The sequence below is a fragment of the Heterocephalus glaber genome, unplaced genomic scaffold (genome assembly GCF_053883595.1).
Source record: "Heterocephalus glaber isolate CG9 unplaced genomic scaffold, H.glaber_assembly_v1.0 deba00001737, whole genome shotgun sequence".
Taxonomy (NCBI): domain Eukaryota; kingdom Metazoa; phylum Chordata; class Mammalia; order Rodentia; family Bathyergidae; genus Heterocephalus; species Heterocephalus glaber.
This window is the reverse complement of record NW_028258445.1, coordinates 4,622,719-4,648,677: the sequence shown is the minus strand read 5'-3', so window position 1 is coordinate 4,648,677 and position 25,959 is coordinate 4,622,719. Positions and strand designations below refer to the sequence as shown.

General features: G+C 40.7%; 1 protein-coding gene across 2 annotated transcripts in view; it reads right to left on the bottom strand.

The window, feature by feature from the left end:
* Nucleotides 1–1,552: 1,552 nt before the first annotated feature.
* Nucleotides 1,553–25,959, bottom strand: part of LOC147821432 (uncharacterized) — a 483,327-nt gene continuing 458,920 nt past the window's right edge. For both annotated transcript variants that reach the window (XM_087200333.1, XM_087200334.1), the window contains one exon: nucleotides 1,553–8,533. In XM_087200333.1, coding sequence (XP_087056459.1) covers nucleotides 8,387–8,533 — 147 coding nt within the window. In that variant the 3' untranslated portion in view covers nucleotides 1,553–8,386. The remainder of the gene's footprint in view (nucleotides 8,534–25,959) is intronic.

Below are 25,959 nucleotides of genomic sequence, written 5' to 3'. Positions count from 1 at the left end.
CATCTTATTGGCGTATAGCTTCTAGAAGTAGGTATTGATGATCCTCTGGATTTCTGCTGGGTCTGTTGTAATTTCACCCTTTTCATTCCTAATTTAATGGATTTGGCCCTTTTCTTTCATTTTTCTGATAAGGTTGGCTAAGGGTTTGTCAATTTTGTTTATTCTTTCCAAGAACCAACTCTTGGCTTCACTGATTTTTTTGTATCATTCCCTTAGTCTCCATTGCATTGATTTCTCCTCTGATCTTTATAATTTCCTCCCTTGTTTGAGCTCTGGGGTTGTCCTGTTCTTCTTTTTCTAGAAGCTTGAGGTTCAGCATCAGGTTGTTTAATTGGGCTCGTTCTGTTTTCCTAATATGCGTATTCACTGCTATGAATTTCCCTCAAAAGACTGCTTTCATTATTTCCCATAGATTCTGATATGTTGTATTATCATTGTCATTTAATTGCAGGAACTGTCTGATTTCTTCTTTAATTTCCTCTGTGACCCATTGGTTATTCAGAAGTGTGTTGTTCAATTTCCACGTGTTCATGAAATTTTTTGAGTTTCTTCTGCTATGGATCTCCAATTTCATCGCACTATGGTCTGATAATATACAGGGGATAATTTCAATTCCTTTGCACTTACTTAAACATGTTCTATGTGTGAGTATGTGGTTTATTTTGGAGAATGACCCATGTACAGCTGAGAAGAATGTGTATTCTGATTTTGTAGGGTGGAAGACTCTGTAAACATCTGTTAAGTTCATTTGTTCAAGAGTTCGATTGAGTTCTAGTATTTCATTACTTATTTTTTGTCTAGTTGATCTATCTATTTGTGACAGTGGGGTGTTGAGGTCCCCCACTACAATTGTATTAGTGCATATATGACTTTTCATGTCTGTTAGTATTTGCTTTATATAGTTGGGTGCACTAGTGTTTGGTGCATAGATATTTATGATTGTCATCTCTTCCTCTTGGATTCTTCCCTTTACAAGGATGTAGTGTCCTTCTTGATCTCTCTTAATTAGTGTTGGTTTGAAATCTACTTGATCTGCAAAGAGGATAGCTACTCCTGCTTTTTTTCAGGTTCCTGTCACATGGAGTATTGTTTTCCACCCTTTAACTTTCAGTCTATGAGTTTCCTTTTGAATTAGGTGTGTTTCTTGTATACAGTATATTGCTGAATTTTGCTTCTTGACCTATTCTGCCAGCCTATTTCTTTTGATTGGTGAATTGAGACCATTAACATTGATGGTTATAACTGAAACGTATTGACTTGTCATTGCCATGACTTTTCTTTTTGTTGGGTTCTCCCCTTTTCCATTTAATTTCTTGTCATGCCAGATGGGTTCATTCTGCTTTGCTTCCTGGGGTTGTGATCCTCAATGTCTGTTCCTAGGATATTGTGTAAAATTCTTTGGAGTCCTGGTTTGGTATTCATGAAGTTCCTAAGGTGCTCTTTGTCATGAAAGTATCTTATTTCTCCATCAATTTTGAAAGATGGTTTTGCAGGGTACATCAATCTAGGTTGGAGGCTATTTTCTTTTAGGGCTTGGAATATGTCACTCCAAGCTCTTCTTGCCTTGATGGTTTGTGTTGAGAAGTCTGCTGTGATTCTGATGGGCTTTCCTTTGTATGTGATTTGTTTCTTTTCTCTGACTGCTTGGAGAACTTTGTTCTTCTGTTGTGTTTCTGGAATCTTAACAATTATATGCCTATGTGTAGATTTTTTTTGATCAAGGCTGTTTGGAGTCCTATATGCCTCACTTATCTGTATGTCAAGCTCTTTTCCCCTGCTTGGGAAGTTTTCTGCCATTATTTCTGTGAAGAGATTTTTTATGTCATCTCCACTCTCTCCTGTTTCTTCATTGAGCCCAATCAGTCTTATGTTATTCTTCTTTGCATCATCTAGCAGCTGCTGGATTGATTTCTCATGTTCCCTTATAATTTTGAAGCAATTTTTCTTTTCCTGGTCACTAATTGCAATCTTATCTTCTATATCTGAAATTCTGTCCTCACCTTGGCTCATTCTGCTGTGTAGACTTTCAGTGGAGTTTTTCATGTCCTGGAAATCTATTTGCATCTGTTTTATGGATTCCATTTGTTTCTTATGTTGGGATTCCATCATGTTCCTGAGCTCCTCTCTAGATTTATTAATCATGTCTTGCACTAGGGGCACAATTTCTCCTGTTATCTGAGAAATTATTTCTGATTTCATTTTTTCCAGATCCCCTTTTGTTGCCAGTTCAGTGGGTCCAGGTGGTTGAGTATCAGAGTGTTCCATCTCATTTCCCTTTGGGGTTGCTGTAGGTGATCTGGAAGTCTGGTTTTTAGACTTATTTACATGTTTTCTCATTTCGACTGGGGCAGGGGGCTGTTAGCACTTGCACGGATTACCTCCTCTGAGCTGGGTGAGGTGGGACAGGGGCCAGGAGCAGCGGCAGGGATGGTGGCCCAAAAGCCCTTTCCTATGGGCTGGGAGCAGCAGGAGGGATGGTGGCTGGGAAGCCCCTTCCTCTGGACCGGGAGCAGTGGGGTGGCAGCTCAGAAGCCCCTACCTCTGGGCCGGGAGCGGTGGGAGGGATGGTGGCCCAGAAGCCCCTTCCTCTGGGCCAGGAGCAGTGGGACTGAAGGTGGCCCAAAAGCCCTTTCCTCTGGGCTGGGAGCAGCAGGAGGGATGGTGACCGGGAAGCCCCTTCCTCTGGACCAGGAGCAGCGGGACTCAGTACCGTGGTCTGGTGGTCTGGTGTCCCCTGCATTTTTGTAGTGTGGAACCAGGTGGCTGCCTGTCTGCAGCAAGGTGATTCGGTGTCTTCCACATGACTTAGGACCTCAGTAGGGTGTGGGCAGACCTGCCTGTCTGCAGCGGGATCTGTTTTCAGATTTTAAAAAGTAGGAATGTAAAAAGTACCAAAACCCTCTTATTAGTTTGAAAACTTTGGCAAAGTTGGTGTGACAGAAGAGAACAAAGGCAGGGCTGTGTTCGTAGCCTAAATTTGGGCTTTGCGAATAAGTCTATTAGCTTACGGAAATAGCTAGGTGGGGGTACTCATGAGGACTAAACTATGTCTGCAGAAGAAGAAATGGTGTTTTTCTAAATGTGAAACTATGCAGAACCCTGCTTTGCTCTACCAGGAAATGTGTGTGGGGAGTGTGGAGATCAATGTCATTATCCAGAAGGCATTACTGAAATAGATTTTAAATCCTTTGAAGTAATTGCTTGCTGAGTTTGCCATTACAGCAGCTCCATCCTTCTGATGGATCGAGGGCCTTTAACAGCTCAAGCTTTACTGAGACTGCCAGCATACCCCTGTTGGAATCTTAAAATTAGACAGATGTTGGATGTTTAATTTAACTAATATGGCACATCATGAGTCAACAAAACACATTTTGCATTAATGCCAAAAAAGAAAAAGGTGAGGAGCAGAAACGCATGCAGAGTTAATCTCCCATGGCAGCAGACAAGCCTCTGCTCTCAGAATTATGAACAAGAATTCCGCTGGAACCCCATGGCTTTTTCTGTCCCTTGGGAAAGCAGTCTTGATTCCACTGGAGCCTGAGGTCTAGAACTCAATGAATAAATTAACAGTGCAGGAAACCCCCGTGTGAAGTATAAGCAGCAATGAGGTGATTTTGTTCTTATACATAGACCCTATGTTCCATGATTCCTTGAAGCATTCTTGTTTCTTTGAAAACCTCTCTTTTTCTTTTTACACAACTACCTAAGACAAAGAGACAATAATGCACCTGATAAGCTTGTCTCTAGATTTTTCTGTCTTGCTCAAAAAAAATTGATTTGTATAAAAACAAACATTTCATTCACGATATTTTCGATAAAAACAGTAGTGAACATACTATATTTAATAGCTCACAGAAGATATTTTCCTCAAAAAATGGTGGCTGTACATTTTGTTTACATTTAATGTGGTTAATGCTATTAGCTTTTCTAGTTAATATCATTTTCCTAATTTTGAGGGGAGAAGCTGAATATGTGATTAATTGGTTGATTTGTTTGTTCATTTGTTTTCAGTGCTGTGGATTGAACCCAAGATTCCACAAGTGCTAGGCCAGTGCACTACCACTAGGCTAAACCGCTGGTCCCTAAAGATTATTTTTTAATGTGATTTTTAGCTAAAGAAAAATAAAACACATATCAATGTCTCTGGCCTTTTTGTCCTAAGTTTTACAACTAGTAGTTGTAACAGTGGAGTGGTTGTAGGGGTAGTGACGGAAATACTGGTTACAGAATTGGAAAAAGTGCAATTCAGAAATTACAAAAACAGCACTGACCAGCATACAGTCGAATCTTAGCTATAATCTGCAGTGGGCTTTGCCAATGCAGTATCTTGACTTCCACGGCAACTTATGACACAGGTAGAGGAAGTTTAATTACCTCTAGTACACAAATATGGAAACCAAGGCCCAGGAAATTTTGGTGACTGTGATAGTTTGGGTCGGGAGAGTCCCACAAAGCCTCGTATGTGTGTGGTGTGTGGTGTGTGTGTGTGTGTTTGGGGCTCAGTCCCTGGGAGCAGTGCTCAGGGTTGTCCTTCAGGGAAGTGGCCTGGCTTGGGGCTCTGATCTCATCAGCACACGAATGTAGTGGTGGCTCCTAGTTAGGTGGACGGGTGAGAGGTAGAGGACACTGCAGGGGTGCCTGTCCTCTCTGGCCACCATGCCCTGAGCAGCTCCACTGGTCCCTCCACCTTGGTGCCATGTCCTCCATAGGCCCAGAAGAACCGGCCGTGCACTGCAGTCTCTGAAACCATGAGCTGAACTGCATCACTCCTCCTCAAAATTGATGTCCTCGGATATTTTTTGTCATGGTGACAGAACACTGACTGGACCAGGGACTGCGTGTTAGCAACATTCGACTGTTAACTAGGATTGCATTTGTTGGGAGAGATCTGTTCCTGGCCCAGGTCCTTCCATAGAAAAATTGTTCCAGAGGTGGAACTGATGCCAGGAGGCCACAGGGTCCTGCCTGGAATCGAATCGCTGTTGGCTCAACTGCCGGGGGTGGCTCAGGCTTCAGCAGACAGGATGCTGACCAGGCAGGCAGGCACCCAAGGCCTTGGAGAGGCCTCCCGGGCTCACAGAGAGCAGGAAGCCTCTCCGGAATGTGCATGGGCAGCCCTGCCCTGATCAGCCCATACTCGAATGAGTCTGCGCCTTACATTCTAATGATGTTTTTGAGATCTGTCTTCCATACTCACTATAAGCATTACAGGCAGGCAGTGTCTGAAGTTCTCCAGCTTGCCTGACCGGAGTGTGGTGGGGTTTAATTTACAGAAATGAGTGAAAAGATGAGCTACGAGAAGAATTGAAACAGGATCTGAAGGACGGGGGCATCTTGGGCTTTGAGAGGTTTTGTTACTGTTTTTTAGATTCTTTGGATATATTTGAATTTTTTCTGTTTGAACTTGATTGTATTTAATTGTCAGAATTCTGCTTGATTCCTGAATATTTCCTTTTTCTTTAAAATCATTTCTTTATGTCCATGTCTTATCACTCTTGGCTAAAAGAAAATTAACCTTCCAATACTCTGTTTGAAAGTCTTGTTAGTCAACTCTATCATTTTATTAAGTATATTTTATTTTTAAAAATTAATTTTATTGGTACATTTTAGGGATACAATATAATGACAATTAACATTGGAAATTTGCACCTTTACATAGTCTCTCTTGGTTCTTATTTTTCCCCTTCCCCTGCCCTCCCTTCAACCCCTCCAGTCCTCCCTATTTACAAAGATTTTGTTTCCATTTTTTTCATTTTCTCATATTTATTCCATTCCCTTCTTTCCTTTCCCCTACCCCTCCCACTTCCCCTTCCCCTTTGCCTCTTTTCTTCCTATTTCACATTATCTATTATACCTTTTGATTTTTATTTACACTTTCAGTTTCTCACACCAAAGAAACTATTCAGTATTTACATGTGTGTCCTATTTATTTCACTTAAGAGTATCGCTTTAATGTGGATTCATTTAGCTATAAATGTCTCTAATTTCTCTTTCTTTATGGCTGAGTAGTACTCCATTTTATTTTTAAAAGTAACTTATATTTTCTTTATCCAGTCTCCAGTTGATGGGCATTTGGGCTGTTTCCAAGTTTTAGCTACTACAAATGATGCTGCTATGAACATGGGTGAGCATATACCACTGTGGTATGATGCTTTTAATTCTTTGGGGAAGATCCCCAGCAGGGGAATAGCCGGGTCAAATGGGGCTTCCGGTCCTAGTTCTTTGAGGTGTCTCCACACTAATTTCCACAGTGGTTGTACCAGTCACCAGTCTACACTTCCACCAGCAGTGGAGCAGGGTTCCTCTTTCCCCACAGCCCCGCCAGCATTTGTTATTGGTTGATTTTATGATAGCCATTCTTTCAGGCATGAGGTGGAATCTCAGGGTTGTTTTCATTTGCATCTCTCAAATGACCAGTGATGTTGAACATTTATTCATGTATTTATTTGCTGTTTCTACTTCTTTGTCTGAGAAATGTCTATTCAATTCAGATGCCCATTTTTGGATTGGGTCTTTAAATTTGGGAGGTCTGATCTTTTTAAGTTCTTTATAGATTCTAGATAGTAGACCTTTGTCTGAGTAAGAGCAGGTGAAGATTTTTTCCCACATTGTGGGTTGTCTCTTCACACTGATGGTGGTTTCTCTTGCTGTGCAGAAGCTTTTTAGTAAGAAGAGATCCCACTTGTTGATTGTTTGTGCTAGTTCACGTGCAACTGAAGTTTTGTTCATGAAATCTTTTCCTACACCAATGTCTTCAAGAGTTCTACCTAACCTCTCTTCCAGCCGATTTAGTTTCTGTTTTAATATTTAGATCTTTAATCCATTTTGATTTTAGTCTAGTGCATGGTGAGAGATACAGAAGTATATTTTATTTTTTCAACATGACTGTACCCAACGGTTCTATCAGACTGTCAGCCCTGGATGCATAGACCCTCTCCTCCATCCTCCAGCTAACTATTGTCCCCTCAAAGCATTCCCACTGGAGCTGCCTTTCTGATCCAAGCAGGGCCTCATGCTGTGTGTGGGCTTTGATACCATAGCACTTCAACTTTGAGTGCTGTTTCTACTCAGATTAGGTTTTGTTGCATAAAAACCAACTCGAGACTTAGTGTCCTAGGACCACAACTCATTACTGCCCAGGGTCAGTGGGCAGCCATGGCTGCTGCGTGCCTCTCATGTGGAATTTGTGAGGAGGTTGCGGTGGAGTGACAGCTGGGTCACAGCCCACGGGTGACAGTGCTTGGTGCTGCAGACCGCTATGCACATGGCTGGAAGTTACTCCTGATTTAAGGGAAGAGCTCGAGCAGGTGGTGTTTTGAGCTGAGTATGTGTATTCGCCCCAACAGCTGACTCCTTGACCAGCGAGACAGTATGTGGAGAAGGAGCCTTTGGTAGCCAATTCCAGTTAGCTGGGATGGTGAGGGGGAACCTGGGGCGAAGCTCGGTCTGGTCTCTCTCCCTCCCCTCCCCTCTTCTCTTCCTCTTCTTTTTCCTCTCTTTCTCCCCCCGCCACCTGTGTGGACTGTCCATGTGGTGTGGCCTTCTCACACCAGGGTGTGTGGCTCACAGGAGGAGAACACAAAAGCAATGCCCCCAGGCCTGAAGAAAATATATATTCCATTTTGCCATTTACCTATGATTTTACAGTGTTTGTCATTCTTTAGGGCTTCTCAAGAAAACCTTAAACATCAGTGTACAATACATTTTTTGCCATTATTTGTGCTACTGTAGCAGGAGGATATGCCCAGTAACAGATTTCTATTTGCTATGGGAGAGATCATTTCTACAGGTCATCTGGTCGGTCATCTGGGATTCTTTACTGCAAACAAACAGGATCTATGGGTAACGGCTCCCTGGAAAATGTTCTGTGTACACGTAACTGTGTATAAAACAGGGATGTCATGTGACATAGCAGTCTCTCTTCTGTGCAAACAGTTTAGCCACGTACATGCATAGAACCATCACATGCTAATCTAAGTCAGGCAGAGCATGTCTTTAAGGAGAGAGGGGAACTAGAAACCTGCACTGACAGCAGTCCCCCTGCTCTGCCTGTGTGTCCCAAATACTTACACCCTTGAGGCTGGCAGTAGGGGTAATGTTCTTTGATGCTTCGGCTTTCTGTTGCATCAAATGTGACAAGATGATCCCTTGCATGACTTGAATTATATTATTAACTGCTATCTATTGACTGATGGGTAATGAATATATTCATTTAGTTCAGACTATTGAAGAATAACTATAATATTAATATCTGGAACAAAAACCCTGAATTTATTATTAGCATGTTAGGAGAAAGCTACATTGGTCAGGTGTAGTCTTCTCCAAGCAGAGCATGCTGTTGATATTAGGCAGAGTTTAAAGATGGCAGGAAGTGCAGGGGGGTGGGTTACATCAGCAAGGACTTGACTGAGGCCCTCAGGCCCTTGGAGCATGGGTGCTGGGTAGACACAGCTGGCAACACTTGCCTCAGAGGTGCATCTGCCAAGGCGAGTCTCTTCTGACTGGGCCTCTCCAGAGGAGGGGTGATCACCACCTGGTTAAAGGCAAGACGTGCATTCACTGGGGATTGTCGTCCATCCGTCAAGTACACCAAGACTCTTTCTGGCAGCTGTCAGGGCTCTGGAATAATCTTTCCCTTATAGCGGGATCTTTTTTTAATTTTCCAATTTAAAAAGAAGGAAAGAAGAGAGGTTGAGGGAGGAAGGAGGAATGGGAACTCCTGTGTTTGGGCTTCCATATCTTGTGTATTTGCACTTCAGACCTTTCTGAGAGCTATGAACTCACCGACACAAACACAGCCTCGGAGATGTATCTCAAATGTGTCATAAATGTGCTTCCAAATACTAAACAATATGCAAAATATTTTTACACAAACAGAATACAAACTACCATAACAATGCCTGCTCAAAAATTTAGAGTTGCTGAACACTGAAGTATAGGTTGGCCTACAACCGACTGAAGAGATGACTGCACAACTGACATTCAAACAGGGACAAGGAAAGAAGCAGTGAGTTTTACAAGAAACATGAGAGAAGTTCTGACCTGTAAGTAACCAATTTGGCAAATAACGAGCTCTACTAAAACGTTTTAATGGTCACCAGAGTAAGAACTTATACAATGCAACTAGTCTCCTTGTAAAAAGGAAAAATTTGGACAAGAGACAGACACCTACAGGGAGAATGTCAAGCAACGATGAGCATGGAGATCAGGATTTTACAGATGGAAAAAGCCAGAGGCAGCCAGAAAACCCCCAAGGCTGAGGAGGGGCTTGGAACCCACTGTCCTCACAGTCCTCTGCAGTGCTTTGATCTTGGGCTTCCAGCTTCCAGAGGCCAAGACTGCAAAGCCATAGTTGTATTTATTTAGCCACCGATTTGTACTGCTTTGTTTCAGCAGCTCCAGGAAAGGGCCATCTCCACTCCGTGTAGCTCCGTGACGTGGATGGGCCTGATGGGCCTGCAGCCGGCAGCAGGAGTGCCCACATAACGAGTGACCCCCCCCCTGCATCCTGCAGGTCAACCGGGCTGAGTCCTGTGTCCTCCCGCAGATGTCAAGCCAGCCACCAAAACTCAGAATGTTCATTGCCTTTTAAATATCCACTTTTTATTAGATTGGTTCCTTAAAATTAGAGTACGACCCAAAGAGGGCATTTTCATCATATAAATAAGACCAGAAACACTGTGGAATAACCTTGGAACTCATGAATTTACTTGGAGTATGACTAAATTTTAAGTATAGTTATCTTCTCCTAAAGTATTCTAATAAGAAATTATATTGAATATCATTTCTTTCCCGATGTACAAAATAGTTCAGACAGTCTCGAACATATCCAGATAATACTTGTGCATTACCGTTCACTCAGGAAAGAGTCACTCAGCATCTACCTCGAGGAAGCTGAAGAGTAAAGTGCGATATAAAACAACTGACGTTTATTGTGAACTCTCGGCTCACACTTTTTCCTATTTGAAAAACATTGAAATATTTGAAGTACTGAGGCAAGCGCGGTGTGCTGCCTTGTTGTCCAGTGCGCTTAGGGCTGCTCCTCTCCTCTCGGGTCCCTGTGCTCCGCCGGGTCCAGGATCCGCAGTGACGCTGTCCACCGCCCATCACGCCCTGTGGAGGAGAGGCGCTGGCACAGGGACAGGGGGTAGAGAAACGCACTCTGCCCCGGCCTTGCTGGCATCTCAAGTGCCTCTCAGCGGAGCTGCTTGAGTCGCCGCAGTGACTCGGGGACCTGACCTCTACCTCTCAGCTGCAGAAGTCTGCATTGCATCCTCCGTGCCTACGCGGAGGCTGGTTTCCTGCGTGCACTGTGCCTTAAAGACGTATCTCAATCTGTACACCCTTCCAAGGCCATTAAGTTCCATCTTTGTTTACTTGTCATGTGCCCCATACCAATAACAAATTACATAACAAGGAAATATTCAATAAAATGCCTGCTTATAAAAATGTCGTTAATTTTCGAGCTCCAGTTGCATAGAATGTGCTTAAATGCATTACAATTACACAAAAACATAAGAGGGCTCGGGTTGATCTTGCCATCCTGCCATAGTCGAACATGGAATTGAACAAAGCACCCGAGATACGTGCTCTTCGGGTGCTAGCAGACAAGCACCACAGAAAGGCGATTCGCTCGGCCGGCGAGCACAGCTCCCGTGTCCCCTGGACTGGTGCCGGGATTACCTTCCGGACCACAGCACAGGTGGTGCCAGGAGCGGTGTGGACTCACTGAGCAGAGGCGGCTGCACCGCAGAACAGCACCAGTGATAGCCCAAGGAGAGCAGGAGACGCTAAGAGCCTGAGAGCTGCTCTTCACAAGACTTTCCCCAACAACCGGACTTTGTAACGCCTTTGTCAAGACTCTGGATGTGAAGATGAGACGCCACGGAGGTAGGGCTGATAGGTGGAGAGAAGAGTGTAAGATTATGCAGTGCAGACTGCTTAGAAACCGCAATGATTCTCAGGCACTCAGCTGAGACTCCCCAAAAGCCCTGTGACTGACTAAGGTCAAGACCTAAAGAGAACACAAAACATAATAACAAAGAAAGAAGCCAAACTTGACAAGATTAAAAAGCCCCACAAGAAATTTAACTGCTCTCTAGGAAAACATGCAAACAAAACCATCATTTAGAGGACAATTAACAATGTCAATAATAGAATTTAAAATGTCTGACACATTAGGAAGGAGGATAGTATGATCTGTAATCAAAGAAATGGACAGTTGGTAGAAACAGTTAACAAGGATACCACAATTAGCAGACAAGGGCTACAAATGAGTTTTTATAAACAAGTTTATAGATTTAAGCAAGATGGGTGGAGTCCTCCAGTAGCAAAAGACTCAGAATTGTAATGCACAGAAAAGAATCAAATAAAAATACAGAACTGAAGGACCTTGTTGAAAAAGAGTCACTTTGCAGGCTTAAGAATGGATTGGAAATGCAAAAGGAAGGAGCAGTAATCTTGAAGACAGTGTACTGGAAATTACCCAACCTGAAAATTAGAGACAAACATAAGTAAAAAAATAGAGACTTAATGAAACATGAAAAATACCAAGTAGTCAAAAGCATGTTCAACTTCTTTCCCCAAAGACAGCAGAAAACCACTATACTATTTTAGGAAAAAGTTTTTTTAAGAAATGATAGTTCATAAATTTACAAATGTAATAAAAGTAACCATAATCTAGATTCAAGAAATTCACCAACCTCCAAGCAGAGCAAATAAAGATATGTTCTATTCAATAATGAACACTTTAAAAACTTTAAAAGTAACACCTTAACAATATTGACACTAAGTTTTCTAATCCGTGAATATGGATTTTATTCTCATTTATTTAGGTTTCCTCTCAGCAGTATTTTTAAGTGTTCAGTGTATATAACTTGTGTAACTTTTGCTAAATTTGTTTCTAAATACTTTTTATTTAAAAAATAAATATTGGTATTATATTAAATCATGGTATTATACAACTTTTTGCAATATTAACTGCTAGTTTACAGAAGTGCAAATATGTAAATGTTATCCCAGTGGCCTTTAATTTACTTAACTTTATGTTTTTTATGTGGGTATAAATACAGTCTACTCAGTATTGTTGAACTATTTCATCTAAAAAACATTCATCTTTAATTCTTACTGTCTTTTCATTTTCTTCTTTATATATTTCTTTCTTAACTGTACAGTAGACCCTTGACTTACAAGCTCAATTCATTCCGAGGGCTGGTTGTAACTCAAGTTGGTCAATGAAGGCTCAGCTCCTCTACACAGCCTTCACAGTCTCTCTTCTGTACACAGGCGGATCTCAGTCTCCTTAGACAGACACTGGCCCAGGATTTCTCAGTGAACCCCGTATGGGAAAGTCTGTTGTCTTGTTCCTTCCAGAGCTCTGTAAGGGTTAAATCTGTATCTGAGACCATCTGGAAGGGCAAGTAGCCTGCATTTGAGTCATAACTCAAGACTTTGGTTGTAAGTTAAAACTAAAATTCCAGTCATAATCCAAGTTCTTTGTATGTCAGGCTGGTCGGAACTTGACAGTTCACTGTACTATAATATATAAATGTTGATGTGTCTACTTTCATGATATGTGGCATTTTGTCATCAAAAAATGCAGTTTTTTATTTATGATGTTTTGTGGGAATTTTTACAGATATTCTAGTTCATTAATTTGTTATTTTGCTATCTCAGTTCTGCTATTTAAATAAACAAAGCAGAAAGCTTCTTGTAATTTTAGAATCGAAACCTTTCCCTTGGTGAAAAATATCACAAGACAAATTAAACATACTGTGTCACGCTAAAAGTTACAGCAGATCTAGAAAACATGAACATGAGTCAAGATAACAATATATATTTAAAGTATATGGAGCAGAATTTCTTAAACCGGTGGTGCTAGAGTTTGGTCTAGACTGGCCCTGAAAGGGCCGTGCATTCAGGGCTTGGTCCCCAGATGATGGTGACATCGTGAAGCGGTGCAGACACTCAGCTTTGGGAAGTCTTAGGTCCCTGGGGGACCTCAGAGTGGATCCCAGCCTCCCTCTGTCTTCCTCCTGCACACTCCAGCCATGAGGCAGATGGCTTGGCCCCACATGTGCTCCCACCATGATGTGCTGCCTTACCACAGGCCCAAAGCCACAGGCTAGCCAACCACAGACTAAACCCGAACACCGTGAGCCAAAACAAACCTTTCCCTTTGGTAAGCTGAATATATTACTGGCATTTTGTTACAGTAACAGAAAGCTAATCCACACATATGGAGAAAGTAAGAAAAAATTTGGTGGGAGATTTTAATACGGTGCTCAGAAAATAACATTAGAATAAGTGAAGATGTACAACATTAAAAAAGCATAGTTTAAATTCATAAACTCAACAGCTCTATCATTATTAGTTACAAAAATATGCTGGTTCTATTGGTATAAAGACGGAATATTTACCAAAAAAGAATCAATTGCAAGTGATTTACAAAGGGTGCTTTAGTATATTTGAGGGAAAGCAACATGTCATGTTCTTGTACTGCAACAAAATATTAATACAAATTAACAAATATGAAATAAAAGCAAACAATAAAATGAAATTTATATAACATCCTTGGTATGTGCTAGTAAATAATCAATGAATTTAAAATGGAACCTGTACGTTAACTCAAAAATGTTTTGGGTTTTTTTTTGAGACAGAGTCTTTATATGTAGTTCATCCTGGCCTTGAACTCACTATGTACCCCAGGCTGGCATAACTCTCAGCAACCCTACTGCCTCAGCCTCCCAAGTGATGGGACTACAGGTGTGCACCACCATGCCCAGCAAATCTAAAATGTTTAGAGCTAACAAAATAGAGAAACTTACATTCTAAATTGATTATGCAACTAAAAATAAACTGAAAGGAAAGCATTCAGTTTATTGTATCTACATATACAAAGTTGTTGTTTTCATAAAATTTTTAAAAATTTACACTTAAATTTTAACATTAAAATAAATCTCCATAAATTGCTAAATAACATCTGAAAAATTTATGCAAAGAGGTGCATTAAACCTAAAAGATTTTTAAAATATGCTGAAGGTAACTATAATAAGTGGTGAACAACCCTGATACTGAACCAAAAAATGTAAAAATAATAAAATATGGGATAATCAAACTATTCAAGAAAACCAAACATATAATTTCTAAAAAATAACAATATTTGAACTTTGCCAATGCTTTAAAGCATACAAATCAGCTGCAACATTTAAAAATATTCACACCTTGGCAGTAATAGCATCCATTCTGTTAACTGCCTTGACTTTGAACTGTCATTTGCTGAAATTTATACCACAAATTAGAGGCAACAGTCCATACAAGAAGTTTTTCTTATTTAATAGAACCCTTCAATTCCAAAGAGCAAAGAGCTCAACAATGTCAAATACAGTGGAATAAACACTTGGGATAAATACCTTCTAGAAGAGGCAGGGTCCTTTCCCCATGCTTTCCTATTTGTTTCTGGTGAATAATTATTATAGATGAATCCCTTGATTGTACTAAGTGGTGATTGTTTTCCTCTAAAAATATTAGATTTCTTAAAACAGTCTTTTTCATTCTGACCAAATTTATTCTTTTTACTTTGTCTTAAAAACTGTATTGTAAGACATCAGAAAGTTTCAGGCTATTGAGAGTATCAGACTTATGCAAAGCTAGCAAGGTTGTAGTGATAATGGAGCTCTGTTAAATGTTAAGCAGACTATTCTCTAGTTGTCTAAATAATTTTTAATGTGGTAGAGAAATAGGCCTAATAGGCTTGTAGCCATCTTGTCTGTCACCACGGCTGTCTTTAAATTGCTTTCCAATTTATTCTCTCCCAGTTGGGCACTCCATGTATATTTTCCAGTCAATGATGATTAAGCCCTTTTAAAATTTTTCCAGTTTTATTCTTCATCTGTATTTAAGATTTCTTTTCTTTCCTTTCTTTTTATACTCACTTCCCCCTTTTGAGCTTACATTTCTGTACTACTTATCATAGTATCATATTCACCTTCCTAATTCTCCTCCCATTTTCCAAGTTTGTGCTTTATTACAATCGTGCATCATGTTACGGGATGAAACACTCAGCAATTTAACTCTTCTGTAATTAACTACCTAATTTAGGATACCAAAGGCTTAACTTATGAAGAACTCCTTATTGATAGAAATAGCTCTGGTCAGTTAATAATTACAGTATTTTTCAAGAAGTATAAATGCTTAATTCACCAGCCTGTTCCTAAGTCGGTGGTCCATGAAACCATGCAAAGATGATAGCTGGGGAATGAGCCCTCCAGGAGAACAGATGGGATGCAGGGCTGCTCTGCTGGGACTCACCGTTGCAAAGGTCTGCATGCAAGGTCAGGATGTGAGAGTGTGTGTGTATGTGTGTGCATGTGCCCATGCATATGTGTGCATGTGCCAGGGGGATGGAGGGCAGATAATGGAAAGGTGGAAAGTTGAAGTTTTGATAAAAGAGCTACATTTCAGTAATCCATCATCAGCTCTTCCAAGAATCAAGTTAGAAAGGAAAACTCATCCAAAAAGATGAGAAGAGCCAGCAAGTCAGAGCTCGAGGGTAGCGCGAGGGAAACCGCAACTCTCTTATTCCTTCCTCTCCCCACAGAAATACTTTTGCTACTACTACGGAATAAGAACTATTGCACATCACAACAATAAGGGACACTGGGTATTAGGATTTGTTTTGCTGATACATAATAAAGTATTTCCAGATTGAATACTCACCTAAATTTGTTTTTCCTGTGAATTTCTATACCTATCTTATCCTCAAAAGACGTTTCATGAATTCATTTCTGAAACATGCAATCTGAACACAAACTGCAGTTATTAACAATTCACCACCTTTCACAGCCACAATAGAAGACAAGAGGTTTACACCCCAGAGAGCCTGAAGTGGACAGACTGGACTCCACCAGACACCAAGAGCGCAGCGGAAGGCCGTGGGTGAGGTGGAGCTGCCTGAGAAAGGGAAAGTGACTTCCCCAACAGCGGAGACGGCGGTCTCCCCCAAAAACAGCCCAGGAATTCTGGGAGCCGCATTTTCAGCAGAAGGGCAAGAAGGTTTCCTAGGAAAACTGAGTGGTCGGAAGAAAATATCTGCGGACTGCAGACGCTGAGATGTGAGGATTCCCCACCAAAGGGGCGGAGCCTCAGCCAACCATATAGGGCACTGGCAGAAGTCGGAACAGCACCAGTGCCCCAGGCTGGAGGGGAGACAGGCGAGGAAGCCACCGACACAGGCTGAGGAGAGATTCTGCTATTACAGAAAGAGCCTGGAACAAGACCGATGAGGGGCTCGGAGGAAACTGAGACTATTCAGGGACAATAGAAAAGTAAGGAAGACCTGTAGGTAAAAGGACAAAAGGACGGGTTATATCTAAGATAGGCACATTGGTTGCTAGGTTGTTTTAAAGGAGTGTGTTCAAGTGTTCAAAAAAACTAAAACTAGTTCTTGTTAAATATTTGTATCAAGGTTTGATAAAAATTCAGTAAAAGTGATTGAATTTAAAAGTGGAAGGAATTTCTCAGATATTAGAAACAAACAAACAAAAGACAAAGAAGGTGGGAATTGAGAGAAAAGTTAAAAAAAAAAAAATTAGAAGCCCCGTCAATGATGTTCTAATAAGTTACGTGTTTCAGAAAAAGAAAAAAAAAAATAGGGACAGAGAGAGGGGAAATTATCCAAGAAAGTAAAAGTTTATTTCCTGGAACTGAAGAACCAGCTGCCAGTTTTAAAGGGCAAGGCCCATGCGTGAGGAAAGGTGGGGAGAACAGACCGAGATTGAACGTCATCCAGGTGCTCCATAATGCACTGCAGTCAGGAGAGCCACGCCTTCACCTTCTGCAGTCACAGTTCACGGCAGCTACGACCCCTGCCTGCCTAGGAGCCCGTCGGCGGATAAGTGGATAAAGGAACGGTCTACAAGCATGATGGAGTGCATGTGCACAAAGAAGAATGAGGCCTTGTAATGCTGCCAATACTAGAAAGTGGGTGGAACCCAAGGACATTATCTTAAATGAGATAAGCCAGACTCAGAAAGTAAGGATCACCCATTCTCTTCCACGTAGAAAGCTAAAAAAATCAACTTGAAAGTAGAATGATTATTAGTAGACACAGAGACGAGGGGAGGGAGTGGGGAATGGATGTTCGGATCTATCAATGCAGGTATGGAAATATCACACCGACCCCACCAATAGGTGTGGGGGGCCTTGCCCCCCCGCTAGAACTCTTGAGTGCCTTTTACGGACATATCCGGGCCTGCTGCAAATCTACCCGGCAACAAGGACGTAGCCCCAGTACCCTCCTCTTTCTCCTCCCCTCTAGCCCTATGGTATATATGTTGTAGCAGCTTCCGCAATAAACGAGACTTGATCAGAAACCTGTCTTGTCTCCATCTCTCGTGTCCCCTGTCCTTTGTCATTCTCACCCCCCCTCTAGGGTCTCCGTTGACTTACCCGCGGGCCGGGACAAATAGGTACAATTAATATATGCTAATTAAATATCAAGTAAGTAAGTTCTGCTATTGAAGCTTGAATAGAGACATTTTTAGACTACAAAATATCAAAAGTAAACCTCCCATGAGCTTATAAAAAATGGGTGAGTAAATTGAGCAAAAGGAAGATCCACCTGCATGCCGTGAGGACACCCTGAGGAAGAACGTCAGAGGCAGTGAGCTGGGGAGTCCTGTCCATGGTTCTCGGAAGCTTTGCACAGAGCACTTCACCTGGGTGTGAGTGTAGATTTCCTCCACAAAACCCAAGCCATCACTTTTCCTGATGCTTTGGAACATTTTAAAGCAATATTTGCACATTGGTTGGAATGTTTTATAATTAATTAGTAATGGATACATGAATAATTTTTAAAGTTTTTTAAAAGCCAGTCAAAGAAAAAATATATGGCATGAGAAAGCTGCAAAAGATTTAGGACTCAGCTGTAGATATTTATAACCACAACATGTACATTGATCATTGGTTGATGCCAAAATACGGTATAACTCTTTTGAGAATGTGGAAGGCAAAGGAACTATGCAGAGTAAAGATATTGGGGAAAAGAGCTACATTCTCATCTTTCACAGGGCAAGAAATATTTGCAATCAAATCTTATATGTGTAAGCTGTAATTCTTAATTTGTACCTCGAGGAGGCAAAGTTCCATACAGACAAATGGCAAAGAATCCTTAAAATGGCCTCACAGGAGCAGGCTGGTCTTCATTAAACCTGGAGAGTAATGAGCCCCATCCTGTTCTTACAGTCAGAAATTCCTTCTTTCCTTCCATCCTACATCACAATCTGACCCTCAAGGGTTAGAAAATGGAGAAAGGGAAGCATAGAAGCTCAAAGAACAGGGAGCAGAGATGAAGGACAGAGCCCAAAAAGAGTGGAGTGAAGACTCTAACCAAGTCTCCCTCAGGGACAGAACTACAGGAACTGACAGTGGTGGGAGCAGGAAACCCTGCACTGCAGGAAGTCTGAGTGTCTCACAGTTATTGGGGTCAGGTCCACTAATTATCAAATCTGGAGATTTTTAAAGCCTGAAACGGTCTACCTGATGATTTTCTCCAAGATCAAGTACAATATTAGCTCTACAGAAGAAATTTAAGGGGATGATAGGAGACATATTAATTCTTACCATTACAACATGCCAGGAAATGTGCCTGTCCAGTGAAACTAGTACAAAACCTAGGAATCCTGGGTTCCATCTCCAGCATTGCATTTTGGAAGATCTTTTTTAAAAACTTTAAAACCCAAGAAATTAAAGTCTGAGCATATTCTTTGAGGTACACTCTGTAAGTGCCATCTGCAAAAAGAGATATTCTGGCCTCTAGGGTTAGGAATCAGGGAGACATGGGATAGAGACCGCTATTTTATATTATTTGATATTGTAAATATTCCGATAAAATAGGTGGTACTATGTAATATATGACATTCTTTATCATCCAATGCTAGGAACAGGCATCAATTTACTAAGGATATAGAAATTTTCGATACTAAATTTTAAAGGGCAGAGTCTGCACCTCCAGCAGCTGAAGAACTCTCAGAGGCCCCACCAGTGCCCATATGAAACACGGGGTGTGGGGTGGAGTCCGCACCAATGTCCACTCCACAGCAAGACTCAGATCCCAGCAAGGACGCCAAGAACAGAGGGCCCCAGGGGAAATCGGCACCTCTGCAGAATTCAGAGCTAACATTTGCAAAACTAATGGGGGTGGACAGGATTAGCGTGCATTGGATGTGCACATGGAAATATCACTGCAAACCTCACTAATATGCACAATTAACATATGTTCATAATAATGGATGTTTTAAAAGAAGAGATTGCAGGGCAAAGGGGAAAAATAAGAACCAAGATAGATTACATAAAGGTACAAATCTCCAATGATGATTGACATTATATCATCTACCTAAAAATGTACCAATAAAATTAATTTTTAAAAAGGGCCAGGGATTTAGCTCAGTGGTGCCGCCATCCGCCTCACAAGCGCAAGGTCCTGAGTTCGATCCCAGGTACCAAATAAATAAATAAATAAATAAAATGCTATCGATTTTTTAAAATTAATTTAAAAAAGAGAAGAGATTGAACTACACAATGTCTCTAGTCTTTCCCGCTCTGACACAGGAAGTTTTATGACCAATCTGTAGCAGTTAGTGTTCCCATAAGAACCAACACTTCCTTCACCTCAGTCCCTACCCTCTTTTTATAATCCAAATGAAACTCAACATCATCAGAGATATTTTACAAATATATATGTGTATTTAACATGTTCATTTTCCTCCTCATACCTAATGTAAGATCATTGAGAGCAAGGATTATTTATCAGTTAACCTTACTTATTTTATTTATATTGATGTCATATTTACCACCATTCTTTAAGGAAGTAGAATAGTGCCTAAAATAAATAAATAAATCTGCCAATACAAAGCATGAAACATGCCACTGCACAATATCCAATCTTCTTTGTTTGAAATACTGATAAACAATATGAGATATAATATCCTTTGTGACAAGTTTTGTAAATAAACCAACTGGAAAAGGCAATATATGCAAGCCTGAATCCCATTTATTGCAGGCTTCTAACATAACGTCAATAACTGAATTTGATTGCAAAACATTTTCCTTTCTTTGCAATTCTCTGTGTGATATTCCTGCAAAACAATACTCAGTGTTCTCTAAGGCTTTTGTGTCTCCTTTTTCTTTGCATTCAGCTTCTTTATGCCATTGAATAATTTGATAAACAGATCAAACTAAATGATCATAAGTTGGAAACTTCAGTCCTGTATTGGCTCTCAATTCCACTTCGTATCACTCATCGAGGAATAGAAACGATGAGTTTAATTTTATTCTATTTATTCAGGTAAGAATCAAATGAAAATGCTCTGTCTGTCTTTGATCTCCTGTGAAAGAATTTCATCTTCTGAGTAAATACAACTCAAACCATTGAAGGTCTGTATCCCAGAGAGTTGATATTGATGTTTGAATATAATTTAAACAAAACCGATCAGACCCCGGTGAATTAAGGATGAACCTAGGAACAATAGCCTTCTATCCCTAGCACTGGGACAGCGCTGCTCAACTCATGAAGGGAAACCCATGACTCAAAGATGAAAGGGCATACACTCAGCTCCTCCTGTAAGACGCTGGCCTTGGTTGGTCTTCAAAGACCTGAGTCATGCTCTTTGGGAAGATCTTTTTCCAAATGTGATTAATCTCCTTTGGTTGAGTTAACATCATTCAAAGAAAGCTGAAAGTAAACATTTTTTCCAACCAAATTCCTAATCCACTAAAATTTTGTCACTCCTCCTGTCTTCTTTCTTTTCGTCCAACTTTGAACAATTTAGTCAGAAAGTCACAGGGAGTTTCACACCACTCTTTCCCTGCCCTTTGCCTTCCCCAATACTTCAGGGAGGCAGCTGAGAAAGCCAGGTAGTCACCCTTGCAAAAGACAGGCCAGGCAGGGTGTATCAGTCCTTTTGGATTGCTAAGACAGAGTCCTTAAAATGGGATAATTTAGACAGAGAAGATGTTTGTTTTGCTCATGGTTGTGGAGGCTGAGAGGTCCAGGAATGGCACCAGCATCTGCTCAGCTCCTGGAAAGCCTCGCCTTCTACTTCTGCTCCAGACAGAAAACAGAAGGACGGCAGGTGTATGTGAAGAAGGCAAACACTAGAGAGGCGCCTTGCCCTGTGACAACCTATCTCACAATAACCTGTCCTGTCCTGGGGCAGCAAGAATGCACTCCCTGGAGATGAGCATTCATCTCTTCTAGTGACCCAATCGCCCCTTAAATGTTCCCCACATCTCAAAACCGTGACCCTGGGAATCTCCCCAGGGTTCAGATCTGGATAAACACAGGACAGGCTCTGGGGCAGAAGCTCTATGGCTGATCAATGACAGAGGTTTTGAGAAAACAAGCAAATGAAAAAGTAGGTTTCTCATCATCAGAAAAGGGAGATAAATACAGAAAGGAGAAAAGTCAGAATGAATTCTGAGCTTGGATTAGATGTGGTGTTACTAGGTGAATTACGGTATCGCTGTAAATTTAAGGTGAGAGAGAGAGAGAGACAGATACATAAGCATACATGCACCACACACACGATTTTCTTTCCTGGCTTGCTCAATTAGCCCACCGAGAGGAAGTGCAGGAAGTGAGGTCAAGTGGAGTAAGCGCACCTAGCTTATTATACCTTGGTCTCCAAATACCATTTTCCACTAACAGGAACCAGGACTCATTAGCGAAACGGCTGGGCCAGGGGCTGGGCCAGGAAAGATACAAATAAGCCTAGAACACACTGAAATGCCAGAAAACAAGGTCTTCACCAAATGATGGGAAATGTCAAGATACTGACACGGAAACTATCTAAAAGTGGCTCCACTGGCTAAGTTTGTAGCAAATTGAGCAGCAAAATAAAGGATGACATTGTTAGTTGGCATCTTATGTAAGTAGGAAATAATAGAGTTAGAAAACTGCTGTTGGCCGAAAAGCTTAATAATCACTATTTTAGGCAAAACTCTTCAATGGATGCTACAACTAGTGAGTGAAAGTCTGATGAGGAAAATTACATTTACATAGTTTCAAAGTGTCTTCTGGCCAAATATAAAGTAATTATTCATCACAAAGAAAAAATAGTAACTTACCTTGGAGACATGTCACTTTAATTAATCAATCCGAGATAAAAATCACCAGTAATGAGAAAGAGATATGGATATTGGAACAACTAATGGGACCAAGTGAAATAAGCACACAGCATGATCTGGGTGTATCCCTGCCAGACACATAGCTACAGAGGGGTAAGAAGGTGGATGTCAGACAGGTAAGTGTAGAGAATACAGCAAAACTAGTGTAGACAAATGGCATCCATTGTGGACTCAACCTCCCTACTCTCTTTTCAGGTTTTCTGTAAGTTTGGCTTTATGTTGAAATAAAAAGTGATGGGAAAGTTCATCTAAGAATTCTCCTTTAGAAAATGAAAATAGTTTCTCCATAAGATAAAACCAGCTTAATGGCAGTTGCTTGGTGGTGCCGTACTAGTGTGTGCAACCCAACTTTGGCTGCCATCTTCCTCGAGCTTGTAGAGAAAGAAGCTGAGTGGCCAGGTACTCAGCCATGAATGGGACACTGAGGAAATTTATGGCCGAGTAGAGAAAATTAGTGAAATGTTGACTGTCAGCGGGCCTGCAGGGGCAGCACATGGGCCTGCACGTGGGTCTTGCACTCGACCTGCAAACACAGCCTGTGTGCATGCCGACTGCCAAGGTGATGGTGCCATATGTCATTTTGTGCTTGGATCTCCTCAGAAAGCAGGAGTTCAGCCAGCTAAGGAAGTTCAGATAGATGTAACCTTTACATAATGCTGCCAACTACTTCACAAATACACTGAGCAGCCCTTCACCCACCCTGTCTTTTCAATGTAGGTACTGAATCCTTGTGCATAATTTTCCTTTTTAAACATAAAAAATCATAAGAAGATATAGAGATAGGTATAAAATAAATGCAAATATTTTACCTTGGAACATTATATGCCAATTAATATGTAATATATTATTCTGAGGTAGACTGTCACCATGTATTGATTATACGAGAAAAATCATTGTACTATTGACTATATGACCAAGATCAAGAAATCATCCAAATGTCCAAAATACACATCTGGTAAAATTACTACTGTACACCAATAGAATAGAATTCTTTGTAGTTATTAAAATGACGTATTAGAAAATGAATTACATTTTTAATATTTCTAAATATTACAGGAAAAAAGCAAAATCAAATTAGATAAGTATAGTCAGTATTCTCCCAAAAGTGCACAAATACATACAACTCTGAAAGTCAATTTCTTTGAGTGATGGAATTACGAATACTTCTCATTTTCTCATTTGTAACTTTTGCATTTTCTGAATTTTTTTCATGTGAATTTATCTTGCTGTCAAAACCAAAGATAGACGCTTATTTCTTTTTGCAAATGAAACATATATATGTTTAAAAGTGCTTCTGTTAGCCCAGGTTTCATCATATTTTTCATAAGTTTTTTACAGAGTGAAGGAAATTGAGGTTATATTTACTTTCAGAAGTAAAATTGACTCATTTTACTTTCTATATTTGCATCAAGTTGGGTTGAATGTCAACAGAGATTAATGGATGACTCTTTATCTATGGCCTTCCAGAACTGTCTCATTTTAGAAGCAAAGAGGTATCTGTAGCATCCTTCCATTTTATGCCTTCACTCCACCAAAAATATTCACCTTCTTAAAAACCTTGTGGTTATGCCTTTCTTCAGAATATTATCCATCAAACGTATATGGCGGACAATTTCTTCCGCTCATTTACCAATTTCTGTCTGAATTTATATTTTTAACAAATCTTTGATTAAAATGACTCCAGTCCATGAATCTCTTATTTACATACCTGGTCCCTAAGATTTTAAATTATTAAATCTTTGTTAATAATGAAATGTCACATCTTGAAATTTAAAATATAATTGTTACTTGAAGTTTTATGATACTGTAATAAATTAAAATCTAGGTAATAATAAGAGACAAATGAAATTGAACTGTTTCCATAATATAAAATATAATCACAGTATCATAACTCTTTCATTTGTCTAATAAGAACTAATTGGATAGCTACTTTTTACATAGTATTATAGCCATGTGCTGAGGGATGTGATAGAATATCCAAAAAATTGATTGGATATTTTGGGAGGGGAGGTCTGGGTTAAATTTGGGGGTGAAACCAAAATGGCAAGATGATTGCATCTAAATCCAGCTGAAATAACTTTTTCTTTATAAGGAATGATAAGCACTAAATGGCACAATAATGTAATCCCAGTCAGTTTTTGATATGCAGTCTAATCATTGTTTAGGAGGGATTCATTCCATCAGTCACCAGGACTGGAAAATGAACACGCAGTCAATCTTGAAGGCAACTGATACAATGAAAAGCAAAAACATTAATTGTGCTTGCTACACTATTAGTAGTTTATGTACTCACTCCAGCGGAATCATGTTTCCATGGCCTCCTAAATCCTATGCGACATGTGCTCTGCAATCCAAGGAGATGACATCAATGAGTCATGTCTTGGACCAGTGAATAGAGAAGGAAGGGAAGGAAGAGTTGTGAGTGAATCACCATGATGGACCTCCTCCTGTTAATGCAGAGCCGGAGTTCCTGCAAGGTGACCTTCCAATACAGCTATTTCCTTCCTGGAACATAATGGGATGATTACACGTTCCTGTCATTACCGTGACTCTGCTTTGTCATTATACAGAGACCCCGGCATATTCTTCACCTATCAATAGAAGATGAGGTGAAAATGGGAGCGGAAAAGGTCTCCTCAGAAAATGTTAAGGAATTCTTTTTCCTTCAAGAAAAAGCTGTTTGCAAGAACTCTGTTAATAATGCAAAAGGTTTCATAGCCCCACCTAGTGGTCAGCAAACAATTTACTGCAGAGTCCCAGAGATCCGCAGCTCTATGCGCAGTCTTCAGGCACAAGAGATTTCAGCAGTCCTGGAGCGTTACTGAGCTCCTACCCGTCAGACTCAAGACCAGCACATCGAGTGCAGCAGAAGTTGAATATTAAGCAATTTCCTCTCCATTTAATAATTCTTAAAATAATTGGAACGTTCTCCTGCAGGACTAAATTCATTTTGGGGTTACTTTGTCTATTTTAGAGCTGACTTCTTAATTATTTCGAGTATGACATAAACCTCTAATGGCTCTTGGTAAAAATGTTGCTATCAGAAACACATCAGACGTTCTTCTTGATATTTCAGATAACTTTAGTATTGTCTCAGTCTTAAAAGAGAAATAGAATTTCAAAAAATGTTTATAAAGAACTCCGCGTCTTGGTCCCATTGGAGTATTTATAATATGATATGATATTTGCAGAATTTGTGATGTAAATAGAGTAGACTGAACATATTGCCAAGCTTAATCCACCCCCCCACCAGCCTCAGTGCAGCTCTATAAATACTCAAGAATTTAACTGTTTAAGTTACCAAGAGACCACCATTCAACTATGAAAATGCTCCTCAAAGACATGTGCATGGTCAGAAAATAATTTTGAACATGCACACTGTGTAGCTGAAAGAAAGAAATTCTGGTGAGTGCACCAGTCCACTGTGAGCTTCTACATAGGCAGCAGTGGGAGTGGAAGTCTCCGGGGGCTGAAAGTCACTCAGCCAGGAAGAAGTGTGTGTCCTTCAAGAGGCGGCCGGGGGCGGCGTCCCTGCAGAGCATCCTGCAGGGGGAAGCACACTAACCAGCTGTGGAGCTGCAACTGCTCCGTGTCGCTGCATCTGGCCTCCCCCAAAGCTTCATGGCATCATCAATAAGCCATCACCAGCGTGTCATGGCCTGACAAGATCACCAGCAAGGGCTGGAGGTCAGCCAGTCTGTCAGCACCGACCCAAGCTCACTGCCAGGAGTCATCCTGCACCTAACACGCAGAGGGCGAGTGACAGGAATGTAA